The sequence below is a fragment of the Mirounga leonina genome, unplaced genomic scaffold, assembly GCF_011800145.1.
Source record: "Mirounga leonina isolate KUSES-001 unplaced genomic scaffold, KU_Mleo_1.0 Mir_448, whole genome shotgun sequence".
Taxonomy (NCBI): domain Eukaryota; kingdom Metazoa; phylum Chordata; class Mammalia; order Carnivora; family Phocidae; genus Mirounga; species Mirounga leonina.
This window is the reverse complement of record NW_023270758.1, coordinates 241,943-257,097: the sequence shown is the minus strand read 5'-3', so window position 1 is coordinate 257,097 and position 15,155 is coordinate 241,943. Positions and strand designations below refer to the sequence as shown.

At 42.9% G+C, this 15,155-nt stretch overlaps 1 protein-coding gene across 5 annotated transcripts in view; it reads left to right on the top strand.

Moving 5' to 3' along the window:
• Positions 1 to 4,344: 4,344 nt before the first annotated feature.
• The window catches only part of TNRC6A (trinucleotide repeat containing adaptor 6A), a 102,425-nt gene continuing 91,614 nt past the window's right edge, over positions 4,345 to 15,155 (top strand). For 2 of the 5 annotated variants that reach the window (XM_034988032.1, XM_034988033.1), the window contains exons 1-2: positions 4,351 to 4,810; positions 5,177 to 5,224. In XM_034988032.1, the coding sequence (XP_034843923.1) occupies positions 4,806 to 4,810; positions 5,177 to 5,224 (53 nt within the window). In that variant the 5' untranslated portion in view covers positions 4,351 to 4,805. Of the gene's footprint in view, positions 4,811 to 5,176; positions 5,225 to 15,155 lie in introns of all 5 variants that reach the window. The other 3 variants (XM_034988035.1, XM_034988034.1, XM_034988031.1) reach the window with 3 other exon arrangements.

The following is a 15,155-nucleotide window of genomic DNA, read 5'->3' as shown; positions in this document are numbered from 1 at the left end:
TAACATAATAAAATAAAATTTAAAAGAAGTTATTGTTGGAAAGGCATTTCATGTTATATCCAAATTCTCAAACTGTAAACTTCAACAATGAGCCATGCAAAATATTCTAATATTCATTGAATCTAGGGAATATGCTTGTTGTAGGAAATGGCATTTGCTTACTTCAATGAGCAGTGGTAATGAAACCCATTACTCTATATACAAGACCTCGTTTCTGGTTTTGTTCCAAATTGATTATGCGAGTAAAATAAAAATGGTGGCTCCAGTGGATTTAAAGCCAAATACAATGCAAAGCCTGTTTTCATCCACAAGGAGGACGCCCAAATGTAAACTTCCAGCCTGAGAACTTTCCTCTCCTGTTCCCTGGGTCCTGGTTGGCTGGCCCTCACCCTTCTGGTCTCAGGTGAAGCTTGACATTTTCAAAGAAACCTTCTTTGACCACATACTCTATGTTATGATCCTTTGTTTTACACTTGCTTAGAACAACAGTCCTTCTGTGCAATTGTCATCGTTTGTAATTATACACTTTATAGTTTGCTTAAAAAAAAACCCTCTCTGCCCTGTTAGACTTAATCCACCAAAGGAGTCCCTCACATATGGCAGAGAACCAGGTCCTAACACAGTAGCTAGCATACAGTGGGTGCTCAATAAATATTCGTGGCATGGGTGATCCATTATTTTGGCATTCTGGGGTATACATGTGAGATATGGGCTAAAGCTAGGAATTTGAAAATCATCTGCATTTAAACAGTGTTTAGACACAAGAGAATGTATGAGATCACCCATCCCAAGGAGAAAGTGGAGAGAGAGGGCAAAAAGTCTGGAACAGAGCCTTGGGGATCCCGAATTTATTTGGTATTAATTGGGAAATGCTGGCAAAGGATACAAAAAAAAAAAAAAAAAAAGGAATGGATAGAGAGGTAAAAAGAAATTCGGGGAGAATGTGCTGCCAAAACAGCCAAGAGACGAGGCTCTCAAAAGAAGGTAGGAGTGGCCGGTTGTGGAAATACAGCTAAGAACTAAGACCAGGTGAGAAATATTACCATTGAGTTTGACAGATTCAAGGTCATTTGTGACATTGATAAGAGCAACTTGGGGGGAGGAATAGCAATGTCAGGTGAAAATGGGTTGAGACAGGAGGTGAGCAACTGGAAGTAGCTGGTGTAGAATACTTTTCCAAGAAGCTTTGCTCAGAAGGAGAGCAGGAAAACGTAGCTGTGGAGGAGTGAGGAGGCATCAACTGAGTTTTTTGTTGTTATTGTTGTTTTCATTTATTTATTTTACTCTAATGTCTTTATTGTTTTAAAACAATTGTCTACATGAATTACAGAATGGTCAGCAAATCTATTCAAAGAAATAACCCATTTCTCCATGTGAGGAGCAAGGAGCATTTTTAGAAAATCACTTGAACATGTATCTTCTTAAAAATAAAGTATAATGAACATACAGTGCTATATTAGCATCAGGTGTATAATATAATGATTCAACAATTCTGTACTTTACTCAGTGCTCATCATGATATGATACGTGTACTCTTTTTTTTTTTTTTAAGATTTTATTTGTTTATTTGACAGAGACACAGAGAGAGAGGCAACACAAGCAGGGGGAGTGGGAGAGGGAGAAGCAGGCTTCCCGCTGAGCAGGGAGCCAGACGCGGGGCTCGATCCCAGAACCCTGGGACCATGACCTGAGCCGAAGGCAGACGCTTAATGACTGAGCCACCCAGGTGCCCCGTGATATGTATACTCTTAATCCCCTTCACCTATTTCACTCATCCCTTTACCCTGTTTTGTATGTTTTCTTTTTAAATTTTAATTCCAGTATAGTTAATATACAGTGTTATATTAGTTTCAGGTGTACAATGTAATGATTCAACAATTCTATACGTTATTCAGTGCTCATTGTGTTAAGTATTTTTTTTAAGTGGAAGTTACTAGAATATGTATGATAATGTGAAATATTCAGTAGAAAGAGAGACTACTTATTTAATAATGAGAAATGATAATAAGAAGACAACATTCCTTAGAAGTTTACTGATAAGGAATCCCTGCTGGTCTTACAAGGTCATTCTTCTTTGATCTACCTCTATGCATAAGAGCTCATTAAAAAGTGATTAGCATGACTTCGTAATGCAGCCCTGGAGGGGTCATGTCAAATCACTCTGGAAAGATCATCAAGAAATGCTACTTTCTCAACTTCCCTGGGGCTGGGAATTAGCTCTAGGGTTTCCCAATCTTAGGTGCTAATGGCATTTTGGTTCAGATACTCTCGTGTTGTGGGGCTGTCCTTTGCATTGTAGGATGTTTAGCAGAACCCCTGCCCTCTAGTAGTAGCTTCCAGTTGTGACAACCCAAAACCAGACATTGCTAAATGTCCCAATTGACAACCAGTGGGTTATTCAAGCCTAAGGAAGTCTAATTTTTTAAAAAATCAGCTAATCTTAACAGCTCTGTAAATGTTGATAGTTTTCATTGTGTTACGCTGTCATGGAAAATTATTCATAAGCCTGGTATGAAAGCATAGTGTGCTATACATACATGTTCATATTTTTTTTAATTCCTAAAGAAGTGATGTAATATAATTTTTAACATTTTAAGTAGAAAGAACCATAAAAGAAAACCAAACCAAATATATGTATGGATGGACCTTAGGGATGATGGCCGGAAAAGGAAAGTCACTTAGCATTTATTTGGTGCCCTTTACATTTTACATTGTGTAAACCTGATTTTTTTTTAAAGATTTTATTTATTTGACAGAGAAGGAGAAAGTGCACAAGCAGGGGGAGAGGCAGAGGGAGAAGGAGAAGCAGGCTCCCCACTGAGCAGGGAGCCCCAAGAGGACTTAATCCCAGAACCCTGAGATCATGACCTGAGCGGAAATCAAGAATCCAACGCTTAACCGACTGAGCCACCTAGGTGCCCCACCTGATTTTTTTTTTTTTAAGATTTTATTTTGGGGGCGCCTGGGTGGTTCAGTGGGTTAAGCGCTGGATTCTTGATTTCCGCTCAGGTCATGATCTCAGCATTCTGAGATCAAGCCCTGCCTTGGGCTCAGTGCTGGGCTTGGAGCCTGCCTAAGATTTTCTCTCTCCCTCTGTCCCTCCCTCCTCCCTCTGGCCCTCTCTCTTAAAAAAACAAATTTTATTTTTTAAGTAATCTTTACACCCAATGTGGGGTTCAGAGTTACAACCCCAAGATCAAGAGTCACATTCTCCACCAACTGAACCAACCAGGCGCCCCTATAAACTTGATTTTCTTAATTGTGTGTGTGTTTTAACATGCTCACTGTATAAAAATGAAACAAAACAAAAAAGCCAGATACATTAAGAAAATTAAAATCTTCCTAATACCATCCCTGAACATTTTGGTGCATATGCTTTAGGACTTTCTGTGCAATCGTTCATTTATTCTTTAACTTATTTATTACACATCTCCCTCAGAGAGGATAAAAAACGGGGCAGTGAAAGGAGGTTTTGTTTTTTTAATGGGAGAGATTTGGGCATGTTTTAAAGCCAGTGGAAAGAAAGACCTAGTTTAGAAAGAGGAAAATGGGATGATCCTCAGAGCGAGGTTTGCGAGAAGGAATGGATTTTAAGCACGGAAAGGAGGGATCATTTTTTGATTAGGAAAAAAAAAAGGCGTTTTGAGAGGACAGAAAGAAGATCCACATAGACACAGGAACACATGTATCTTATCGTATCTACATGTAAGTATATTGCTGTATCTACCCGTAGGTATGTATGAATCTCCCATGGACACTTAGGTATTTTGACTTCACTACACATATGTATCGTATTGCATCTGCATGTTTCCTACCGTGGGAGCGAGTTTGGAACCCGCTTTCCCACTGACTCTCTTGTAACCACTTTCCCCCACGCCGTTACTCTTCCCAACATTTTTGCAGTACCCTGGCGCACGCCAGTAGTTCAGTTTTTAAAGCCACCTCGGTGTTGGGACATTTTGGCCGTTTACAATTTTTCACCATCATCGTTGCCGTAACTTAACATGTTGACGGTGAAGTATTTGTAGGTATCCAGGATTGTTTTCCGAACAGAAATTCGTGCCAGTGGAATTGCTGAGTCAAACAGCCTGCAAAATTCGGTGGATAAAAATCGCTTTTAAGCCTCGTAGTCCGCCTCAGGTATGCATTCTTTACCTGAGGAGGAAGCAGAGGAGCGGAGAGGTTAAATAACCGGCCCAAGGTCAAAAATAATTACAAGTGGCGGATTTCAAAAGCCGCGCGAGCTCATCTTGCTGCGGCAGGGGTAGAATTTGCGGTTTAGCCTTTTTTTTTTTTTTTTTTTTTTTGGTGTGTTTCGGTGGGGGAGGGGCCGGGCGGCAGGGAAGGAAACTTGTGTCGCAGCAAAGAAGGAGGAGGGGCGGGACTCCAGTCGGATCGCAGCCGGACGAGGCGACAGAGGCTGGGCCCGGGCTCGGCGGGCCCCCCAGCCGCTGTGCGGGGCGCCTCGGAGGCGGTGACCCGCCACTCAGGGAGGTCTGGCCGCTAGCCTCGAGCCGCACCCGGGCGGTTGCCAAGGGCCTGCCCCGGCTGCTGGGTTAGTTGCTACGGCCTCCATCTTGAGGCCGGTGGCCGCGGCGCCCCCGGAAGGGGTTGCCGAACAGCGCATTCACTTCCGGTCTGGGGCCTGCGGCGGCGGCGGCGGTGGCGGCGGCGGCGGCGGCAGCGGGTCGGTGTAGAAAATGGCGCTGGTGCAGCGGCTCGGGCCTCTCCCCGCGGCGCTGCGGAGGGCTTGAGGCTCGCGAGCCTCACTCGCCGCGCCCCACTTGCTCGTGCACTTTACACACATGAGGTGAGTGGGGCGGGGGCCTCCATGCGGGCGGGAGGAGCCTGGGGCACTGCCGCAGGGCCCCGCGACCGCGGGCGGCGGCGGCGGCGGGCGTCCCCGAGACCTCGGGCCCGGGCTAGGGCGGTGCGGGGGCGCCGCTGCGCAGGCCGGGCGGGAGGCCCGGAGGGGCCGCGCTGCGCCCCTGGGGCCGGGCCGGGGTCTGCGGCTCGCCCGCGCCGCCTGCCCGCAGTCCGGGCTGCAGCCCCGCAGCTTTGTGAGCACCCCCGGGCTCCCCTCCCCCCCCATCCGCCCCGGCGCGAGCCTCTGCCGCAGCAGCTCCGTTTTCACGCGCATCTCTCCCTGTCTCTCTCCTTTTCTTTCCTCTTGCAGAGAATTGGAAGCTAAAGCTACCAAAGACGTAGAAAGGAATCTTAGCAGGTAAGATGGGCGAGCTTCTGTCTGTCGCCCCATTAATCGTGTATTTCCACTCAGGTTCGCCCTTTCTGGGTTTAGAAGTTCCCCCGTGTCATTTTCTTTTCGCTCGCAGGGAGTAGACATTCGGGAGAAGAGGCCGGAGGGAATATTGGATGGAGGGATTGCGGGGAGATGCGTAATTACGCGTGTGTGCTTTTCTTTGGGGGAAGAAAAAACAGCGAAAAGCAATTCTTGTAAACTTAGTTAAAGCATTCTCACCCTTTTAGAATTTAATTAGGGGACTTGTGCATTAATTACTATTGTAAATGGTTGCAGGCATTGTGTGACTCATGATTGAGGCGGCCCTTATGGCGGGCTGTCAAACTGTTTTGGCTTCCCCGTTATTACTTCGTAACTCAAATTGTTGCCTTTATAAGAAGATACTATGTTCGCATTTTCCCTCCCCAACACATTGTAGTCAGGCAGATTCTGTTGCACTGGAAACAGTTTTGCCCTTGAACTTTACGGAGCATAAACTGCGTTTTGTTTTCTTTTGAAACTACATTTGTGTCTGTGTTCGGTGTGTGCTCTTTTTTATCAACTGGTAAAATAATTAAAAAATCTGTTCCCAATAAGTGGTTATCGTTTCTACTGGGCCTGAGTGTTTTTGCACTGGTAACTTAAATCATCACCACAAAGGGAGTTTTTTTTGGTTTTTAAACGTTGCCTTTATGGAAACGTTTAGCTTTAGTGAGCTGTAATTGCTTAAAGCTCTGATCAGAGTATTGCACCGTATTTAACTCTTTTTCAAATTCATTTTCTTACGGTCTTTTCTTTATTGGCCGTTTTCTTTTGAATCATATCGGGAGACTCAGAGAAACTTCTAGATGAACCTTACCAGTGAGCTGCTTTCTTTTTCACTTGGACAGGATAAAGTAAAATCTCTCCTATCTCAGGTCTTAATGTAGTTTGTCCTTGATGAGTGTAAGTTTTAGGTTTATGGTGAGGTTAATGACACTCAGTTCAAATCATATAAATATTTTTCACCATATAAAATCATCCCAAATTGCTGGTCTTTTGAGTTTTATAGATATTAATCTGTTAAGGTGATAGTTAAAAATCTTTTCAGTGGGTGAAGGATGGACATCATTGGCTTACCGAATAAGAGATTTTCTTATAATTATCATTTCTTGTAATGGGACTGGTTCAAGGAAATCAAGCCTGACATCACTGATTAAACAACTGTTCTTTGGACATTTAATAAGTTTTGTTGTCAAAAGCTTTAAAAAAAAATGTTAAGATATGAGACCATTAAAGAAAACAGGTTGAATTTTCAGTAGCAGAGAGGAGCTTCGAGTCTATTTCTCCTCACATTTTTGCTTTGTCAGGTAACTATATCAGTATAATTTCTATGGAGGTTTTCTGGGGCTTAATTAAAAATTGCCTCTACCACAGGTATAATTTTCATAATCTATTATAGTTGGAGAGAACTTAAGAGTCTCTATATGGGTTATGTATCAGAGTTTGAATTCCAGCCCTGCCACTTACAATATGACCTTGACTCTTGGCAAATCACTTAGCCTCTTTGTGTGTAATCTATAAAACGAGAGGTTTGGGCCAGCCAGTTCCTAAGGTGTGTGAGCCCCCTTGGGTTGTATAAGAAGGAGTTAAATGTCATCTCTGGCCACAGAATATGTACAATCTGGTAGGAAGACTGTCATATGTCCATAAATAACTAACACAAGGTAGATGGTGTGGCGGTTAAGTTACCATCTCATCCCATATTTGAGGATGGCTCTACAGTAGATCATCAGGCATGAAAAGGAAGAACAATTACTAGGAGGTTACAAGGCAGCACATCAAGACTGTGAGAGGGTAGCATTGCCTAAAGGTTAAAAGGTTCCAAGGAGGGAGAGGTGTGATTAGGTGGGCACATGTTTTCCTTCTACTCCGTCTCTAGCTCTCTGCTTCCTTTTTTCCAAATAAGGAGAGTGTATATGTCTTGAAGCATTTATGCTTTCCCAGGAAATCAAGGCATTATTCTGTATTCCTTTAGCAAACATTTCTTGAGCATCTTCTATGTTCCAAATGCAAGGCTAGGCACTTGGGAAGAGCAGAAATAGCTAAATGTACTGAATGCTTACTATCTGCCTGGCGCATTCTTCTGAAGACTTTGCATGGACTCATCCGATCCCTGGATCACTGTGTGAGGTAGGTACTATTATTCCTGTTTTACAGATGATGACTTTGAGGCACAAAGAGGTTAAGTAACTTTCAGGAAGTCACATCACTGCTATTGGAGGAGCTGTCAGGCTTCAGATCATATTGTATCGTCTCTTACTAGAGGCATGGTTCTTCATCTTGAAAAATTTGAAAATATCTTTGAGGAGGCAGAACCCACAGGTACATTTGATACTGCTAGATCAGAGTTTCTTAACCTGGGCTCTGTTGACATTTTGGACCAGAGAATTTATTATTGTGAGGTCTGCCCTGTGCCTTGTGGGATGGTCAGCAGCATCTGCCTGTAGCACTCCCCGCCCAGTCGTGACATTCAGAAATGTCTTTAGAGGGCACCTGGGTGGCTCAGTTGGTTAAGCGACTGCCTTTGGCTCAGGTCATGATCCTGGAGTCCCGGGATCGAGTCCCGCATCAGGCTCCCTACTCGGCGGGGAGTCTGCTTCTCCCTCTGACCCTCCCCCGTCTCATGTGCTCTCTCTCTCTCATTATCTCTCTCTCTAATAAATAAAATCTTAAAAAAAAAAATGTCTTTAGATATTGCTAAATGTTCTCTGGGGGGCAAAATCACCCCCAGTTGAGAACCGTCATTCTAGATCTTCATATTTCCCGAAGGTAACCAAACGTATGAACTTTGAACGTTAAATATTTAAATGTTAAATTAATTTTTACATCTTTGATACCATGGAAGTCCAAATCCTATTGTGTGGGCCCCTAGTTTGAACCCTCTAGTTTTGAATGTCAGTGTTGTGTTGCCATTCTCCTTTCCCTCTGCTAAGTGGCAAATCTTTTTTTTTTTTTTAAGATTTTATTTATTTATTTGAGAGAGAGAAAGTAAGTGAGAGAGAGCACGAATGGGCATGAAGCAGAGGGAGGAGAAGAGGAAGAAGAAGACTCCCCACTGAGCAGGGAGCCTGATGCGGGACTCAGTCCCAGGATCCTGAGATCATGACCTGAGCCAAAGGCAGATGCTTGACCAACTCAGCCACCCAGGTGCCCCAGTGGCAAATCTTCAAGACAGTGTGCCAGGTAGCCAGTGCCAGTTAAACAAAATCGGCACAAGAGAAATTTAGTTTACTACCTGGGGTAAGCTATATTTCTTAATTCACTGTTGGCCATTAAAATTGTCACTTTATGTCAGTATCATGGGCATTCAAAAGAGGGAACTGTAATGTCTAGATGGGGGTGGTCACCACTGGAACTGAACTTTATTTTTTTTTTAATTTTTTAAAAAAATATTTATTTGAGACAGAGAGAGTGCACAAGCATTAGGGGCGCAGAGGGAGAGGGAGAAGCAGGCTCCCCACTGAGCAGGGAGCCTGATGCGGGGCTCTATCCCAGGACCTTGAGATCATGACCTGAGCCGAAGGCAGACGCTTAACCGACTGAGCCACCCAGGCGCCTCTAGAACTGAACTTTAAAGTATCAAGTCAATTTTGAAAGGCAGAGAAAAGGGCAGTGTAAAAACAACAGAACTAATGGCACAAAATCCAGGAAGTACAGGGAGTTGTTTTTTTTTTTTTCTTTTAAGATTTTATTTATTTATTTGACAGAGACACAGCGAGAGAGGGAACACAAGCAGGGGGAATGGGAGAGGGAGAAGCAGGCCTCCCGCGGAGCAGGGAGCCCGATGTGGGACTCGATCCCAGGACTCTGGGATCATGACCTGAGCTGAAGGCAGACGCTTAACAACTGAGCCACCCAGGCGCCCCTTGTTTTTTTTTTTTAAGATTTTATTTATTTATTTGACAGAGAGAGAATGAGAGAGAAAGTACATGAGAGGGGGGAGGGTCAGAGGGAGAAGCAGACTCCCTGCTGAGCATGGAGCCTGATGCGGGACTCGATCCAGGGATTCCAGGATCATGACCTGAGCCAAAGGCAGTCGTTTAACCAACTGAGCCACCCAGGCGCCCGTACAGGGAGTTTTGAAATAGCAGTGGGTGGTTTGGTTGGATTGACGTGGAAGAACAGGGGCAGACGCAGAGGTTCTTGAATATTAAGTTGGGGACTTCTGGCATAGATCTTTCGGTAGTATGGAGCTATTACATGCTGTTGGGTAGGGTAGTGTGATATGATAGAATAAGGCAGGTGTTGATGAAGACCTGACTTACAGTGGTGGGAGAAAAGAGCTGAGAGTGGGAGATACTGAGGAAGTGGAATCTGGGATTTGGCAGCTAACTAAGCTGGGATTAGTTGTGAGAGGGGTCTAAACACCATCTTGGGTGAATGGGAGATTGACCCAGCCTCTGAACAGAAGAGAGGTTAGAACAGAAATAGGAGTTTGGTGAGAGAAGATAGTAAGTTACATTTTCTAGTTGTAAAAAAAATCTAAGACAACTGATATAATTAAAAAAAATTATTTTGGAGGCCAGAGCCATAGAATCATTCAGTGTTTAGAGCTGGACCATGACATCAGAGAGACCGGCCAGTATTCTGATCTCTTCCATTTTACAAATGAGAAAGCTATGGGTAAGACAGATCCAGTAACTTAGTCAAGGTTATATTCTCTCAAGTGACAGAGCTGGGATTCCAACAGGCCTTTTGACTCTAACTACTGAGGTCTTACAAATGCAATATTTTATATGCACAATAGAAAAACAACTTTGGTTTCTCTTTTCTGAAAATGGAAGAACACTTATCTCAATGTATTTTGTTCCATTTTAGTAATTAATTTATTACTATAATGTAGGGTATATTGTCTAACAAAAAAGTTACACACTTCATGTTAGCTGATTTTTTCCCCCCAAACCAACTATTAAAACACCATCATTTAAGAAAAATTGTTAAAGATGCTGTAATGCCATATAATGTAGCATCTAAACTGGGACATTGTTATCTGAGGCACTTTTGCCTGGGACAGGTGCTAAATAAGAAAAGACAAGGGACAACAGGAATAAACCAGAGCATTAGGTCTCTCTAGTTAAGGTGGACCCTACTCTTGGAATTCATCAACCTTTATCTGAAAAAAGAAATATATATATTTATCTTCCGATTTTGTTAAGCTTTTCTGTTGCCTTCCTGTGATAGCGGTTTGTAGGCCAACAAATTCATATTGGTAGGTTTCTTTCTAGCTTAATTTGGCAGCTATGTGGTAAGTCAATTGATAGAATAAATGAATCACAAACTGTAAGCTTAATTTAAAAATGCGTAACAACCCTCTGTGGAAAATTTAAATATGAACATCATTAAAAAGTCTAAGTACCACTCTGTAACCTCTTGTGTTTTTGGCATCTGAAGTAAGTCTGCAAGTATAAATTAAAGTCCCTTACAGTTCTGTTTTCTGACAACCTCAGAAGCATTTCCCATGATTGGAGAGACTAAAATAGAATGTGCTGTATGTTTTCTGCTCAGACAGACTTATGACAGTCTCTCACTCAAAGTCAAGAAAATGTCCTCCCATTTAAAATTTTTAAAAAATCATTCTAACCTTCAGCAAAATAGCAAGAATAAGGTGGTGAACAACTGTATCTCTCCCTAGGTTTACCGATTATTAATATTTTGCCATATCATTTTATCATGTCAATTCATCCCTAAGTAAGACAACACCCATCTCCTGAGAACAAGGGCATTCTGTATAACAATCCCATTATCACGCACGGGTAAGTTTAACGTTGTCACAATGCCTTTCTGTCCATATTCAGATTTTCCCAACTATCCCAGTAATATCTTTTTAAATATGTTGGGTTTTTTTCCCCTTCATTCCCTTACCCAGGGTTGCTTTTAGTTGTCTGTAATTTCCCTACATCAGGAGCTGCCTCTTACCCTTTTCTTGACGTTGACATCTTGGAATAGTCCAGACTAGTTTTTGCAGGCTTCAGTTTGGATTCTTCTGATGGTTTCTGTAGGATTAGATTCAGTGAAACCTTTTTGGCAGGAATAGTGCATAGGTGATGTGTTCTTAGGACATCATGTCAGGCTCCTTCCCCCACTAATTTTAAGCAAATTAGCTGAAAGTGGACCCAGTACTTTACTTTTACCTTCATGCTCACTCTGTTTCTTTCATTTTCAGACATGCCAACAATTAGGTCAAACTGAGATACAATTTTAAATAGTTGAGGTTACAGTAATTACAGGTCTTTGTGTTTAAACTGATCGCTTGTAACGATTGCACTTTTTTGAAGGGTCATTCTGAAGGTAGCTCCCTAATTGTTAGACATAAAAGTTGCTTGTTTTCAACTTTCACCACTGATAAACTGATAACTTGGGTAAGAAAATGAAACATAGAGCTTGGGTTTCTGATCTGCATCCTGAAAGGATGCCCCACTGAACAGAGATTCTCATCCTGGATTCCATACAGGGATACAGATGGTATGAAGCAGTTTGAAAAATTGAATGTGTGCTTTAAAAAAAAAAAAGGTCCTTAGCATTTATCTGGTTTCAAAGGGTCATGGCTCCCCAAAGAGTAAGAAACAACTTGTTACAGGGAGGATATCAGAGGAGCTGAATAGTAGCAACAAAAAGGGAGATTTTAAGATTGAAAGAGAGAAAGTAACGTTCGACAAAGGCGTAGTTTCTTTCTTAAAAAAAAAAAAAAAGACCCATGGAAATAAGTATAGTTTAAATTTCCTATGAAGGTGGTCTTATTTTAAAAATGATTTGCATACTCTGGGCGTGTGATTTGGCTATGAAGCAGAAATCCTAGCCTTTCTACTCTTGTAACTAGGGAAGAGCATTTTGAATCTGCAGCAGTATGTTGTATGCTGATGACTCAGCCGACTTCCAGCTTCAGATGGAATGTGCACAACAGATTGAAAGCCGGTTAAGGAATTTTATACTTTGAACCTTACAAGATATTTTCTGCAAACAGCGATTGATTGGATTTGGTATAATAACCAACAAGATTAAACCAAGTCACTTGTTTGCTGTTCTTACTAGGGGTGTTGAGTCAGCTAGCATTTACTGAGCAGCTTGCTGAAGTGATAATTGAATATTTTTATAATTTTGACATTTGTGTTTTGTTGACTTTGGTCTTTTCGTATTCTTTTGAAGTATCCCTCTAAAACACAAGGAAATAGTACTATGTGGTGCTCAAATATGCATTGCTTTTAAATGTGTTTTTCAGCATTACCTCACTGATAACTGACCATACAAAGGATGTCAGAGAGAGAGGTTTCGCTCAGTATTCTCCTTGTGAAGCTCTAGGTGATGTGAGGCGTATGCGTATGTGAGACTCTTCCCATGTGAAGATAGGAAGGGGCGTCATGTGCATCCTCTACACTGCTGCAACTTTTTAAAAAAGATTTTATTTATTTGAGAGAGAGAGAGAGCATGAGCAGGGGGGAGGGGCAGAGGGAGAGAGAGAAGCAGACTTCCTGCTGAGCAGGGAGCCCGATGCGGGGCTCAATCCCAGGACCCTGGGATCATGACCTGAGCTGAAGGCAGACGCTTAACTGGCTGAGCCACCCAGACATCTCTACACTGCTGCAACTGAATCAACCTCAAGCCACAGCTCTGAGCTTGTCCCTTGGTATTTCTTCGAAACCTTGGCTAGCTCCCCGGTGACTGGAAGTTAAGCCCAAACTCTTGCTGTGCTCAGCTTATCTATCTCTTTAGTTTTGTCCCTTCTACACTTGCCCTACCCTCAACTCTTCCTCTGAATGTTTCAGTTTCTTCCTCTTTTTTTTTTTTTTTTTTTAAGTAGATTCCACACCCAGCATGGAGCCTAACACAGGGCTTGAACTCACAACCCTGAGATCAAGACCTGAACTGAGATCAAGAGTCTTATGCTCAACCGACTAAGCCACCTGGGCACCCCCATCTCCCTCAAAAAAAATTTTTTTTTAAGATTTTATTTATTTATTTGACAGAGAGATAGAGCCAGAGAGCACAAGCAGAGGGAATGGCAGAGGCAGAGGGAGAGGGAGAAGCAGGCTCCCAGCTGAGCAGGGAGCCTGACGCGGGGCTCAATCCCAGGACCCTGGGATCATGACCTGAGCTGAAGGCAGACGCTTAACCATCTGAACCACCCAGGCGCCCCTATACCACATTTTTTTAAAAAGATTTTATTTATTTGAGAGAGCAAGAGAGCACAAGCAAGGGGGGGAGTGGCAAAGCGAGAGAGTATAAGCAGGGGGAGTGGTGAGAGAGAGAGGGAGAAGCAGGCTCCCTGCTGAGCAGGGAGCCCAATGAGGGACTTGATCTCAGGACCCTGGGATCACGACCTGAGCCGAAGGTAGATGCTTAACCGACTGAGTCACCCAGGCACCCCATACCAGGTTTTTTTTTTTTTTTTTAAAGCTTTTCCTTGTTTATTTAAGTAATCTCTACACTCAGTGTGGGGCTTGAACTCACAACCCCAAGATCAAGAGTCCCATGCTTCTCTGATGGAGCCAGCCAGGCGCCCCACTATACCACATTTTCTTTATCCATTCATCAGTTGATGGGCATTATTAGGGTTTTCAGTTTAGGGCTATTATGAAAAACGGTGCTGTGAACATTCCTGGATGAGTGAACATAATGCTTTCAATTCTCTTGGCCACATACCTAGAAGTGGAATTGCTGGGGCATATGGTAATTCTGTGTTTAACTTTGTGAGGAACTGCCAGACTGTTTTCAAAGTATCTGAGCCATTTTACTCTCCCACCAGTGATGTATGAGGGCTCTGGTTTCTCCTCACCAACACTTGTTACTGTTTGTTTTTATTGTCGTCATCTTGGTGTGAAGTGGTGTCTCAGTGTGGTTTTGATTTGCATTTCCCTAATAACTAATGATGTGAGCATCTTTTTGCATGCTTATTGGCCCTTGTGTGTCTGATTTGGGGAAATGTCTATTCAGATCCTGTGTCCATTGTAAAATTTGGTCATTTTTCTGTTGTTGAGTTATAAGGATTCTTTTTTTTTTTTTTTTAAAGATTTTATTTTTGAAGTAATCTCAAGGGACACCTGGGTGGCTCAGTCAGTTAAGCGTCTGTGTTCGGCTCAGGTCATGATCTCGGGCCCCTGGGATTGAGCCCCATGTTGGGCTCCCAGCTCAGTGAGGAGCCTGCTTCGCCCTCTCCCAATGACCCTCCCTCCCTGCTTGTGCTCTTGCTCTCTCTCAAATGAATTAAAAAAAAAAAATCTTTAATCTCTACACCCAACATGGGACTTGAATTTACAACCCTGAGATCAAGCGAGATCAAGTCTCATGCCCTACAAACTAGCCAGCCAGTGCCCTACTATAAGGGTTCCTTATATATTCTAGATACAAGTCCTTTATTAGATACACGATTTACAAATATTTTCTCCCATTCTATGGGTTGCCTTTTTTCTTGATATTGTCCCTTGAAGCACAAAAGTTTAAAAATTTGGTATATCCAGTTTACCATCTTAACCAATTCTGAGTGTGCATTTCAGTGACTTTAACTACATTTTCACAGTGTTGTGCAGCTGTCACCACTGTCTCTGTGAATTTGACTGTTCTAGGTGCCTCATACGAGTGGAATCATGTAATATTTGTCCTTTTGTGACTAGCTTATTTCCCTTAGCATAACGTCTGCCAAGTGGCCAGGGGTGGGGAGGATGGCAGAGGGAGAGAGAATCCTAAGCAGACTCCACACCCAGCATGGAGCCGGGTGCTTGGCTTGATCTTACGACCCTGAGATCATGACCTGGGCTGGAATCAAGAGTTGGATGCTTAACTGACTGAGCCACCCAGGTGCCCCAATCGATTATTGTATGTTGATCTTGTATCCTGCAGCTGTGCTAAACTTGTTTATTATTTCTAGTAGTGTGTGTGTGTG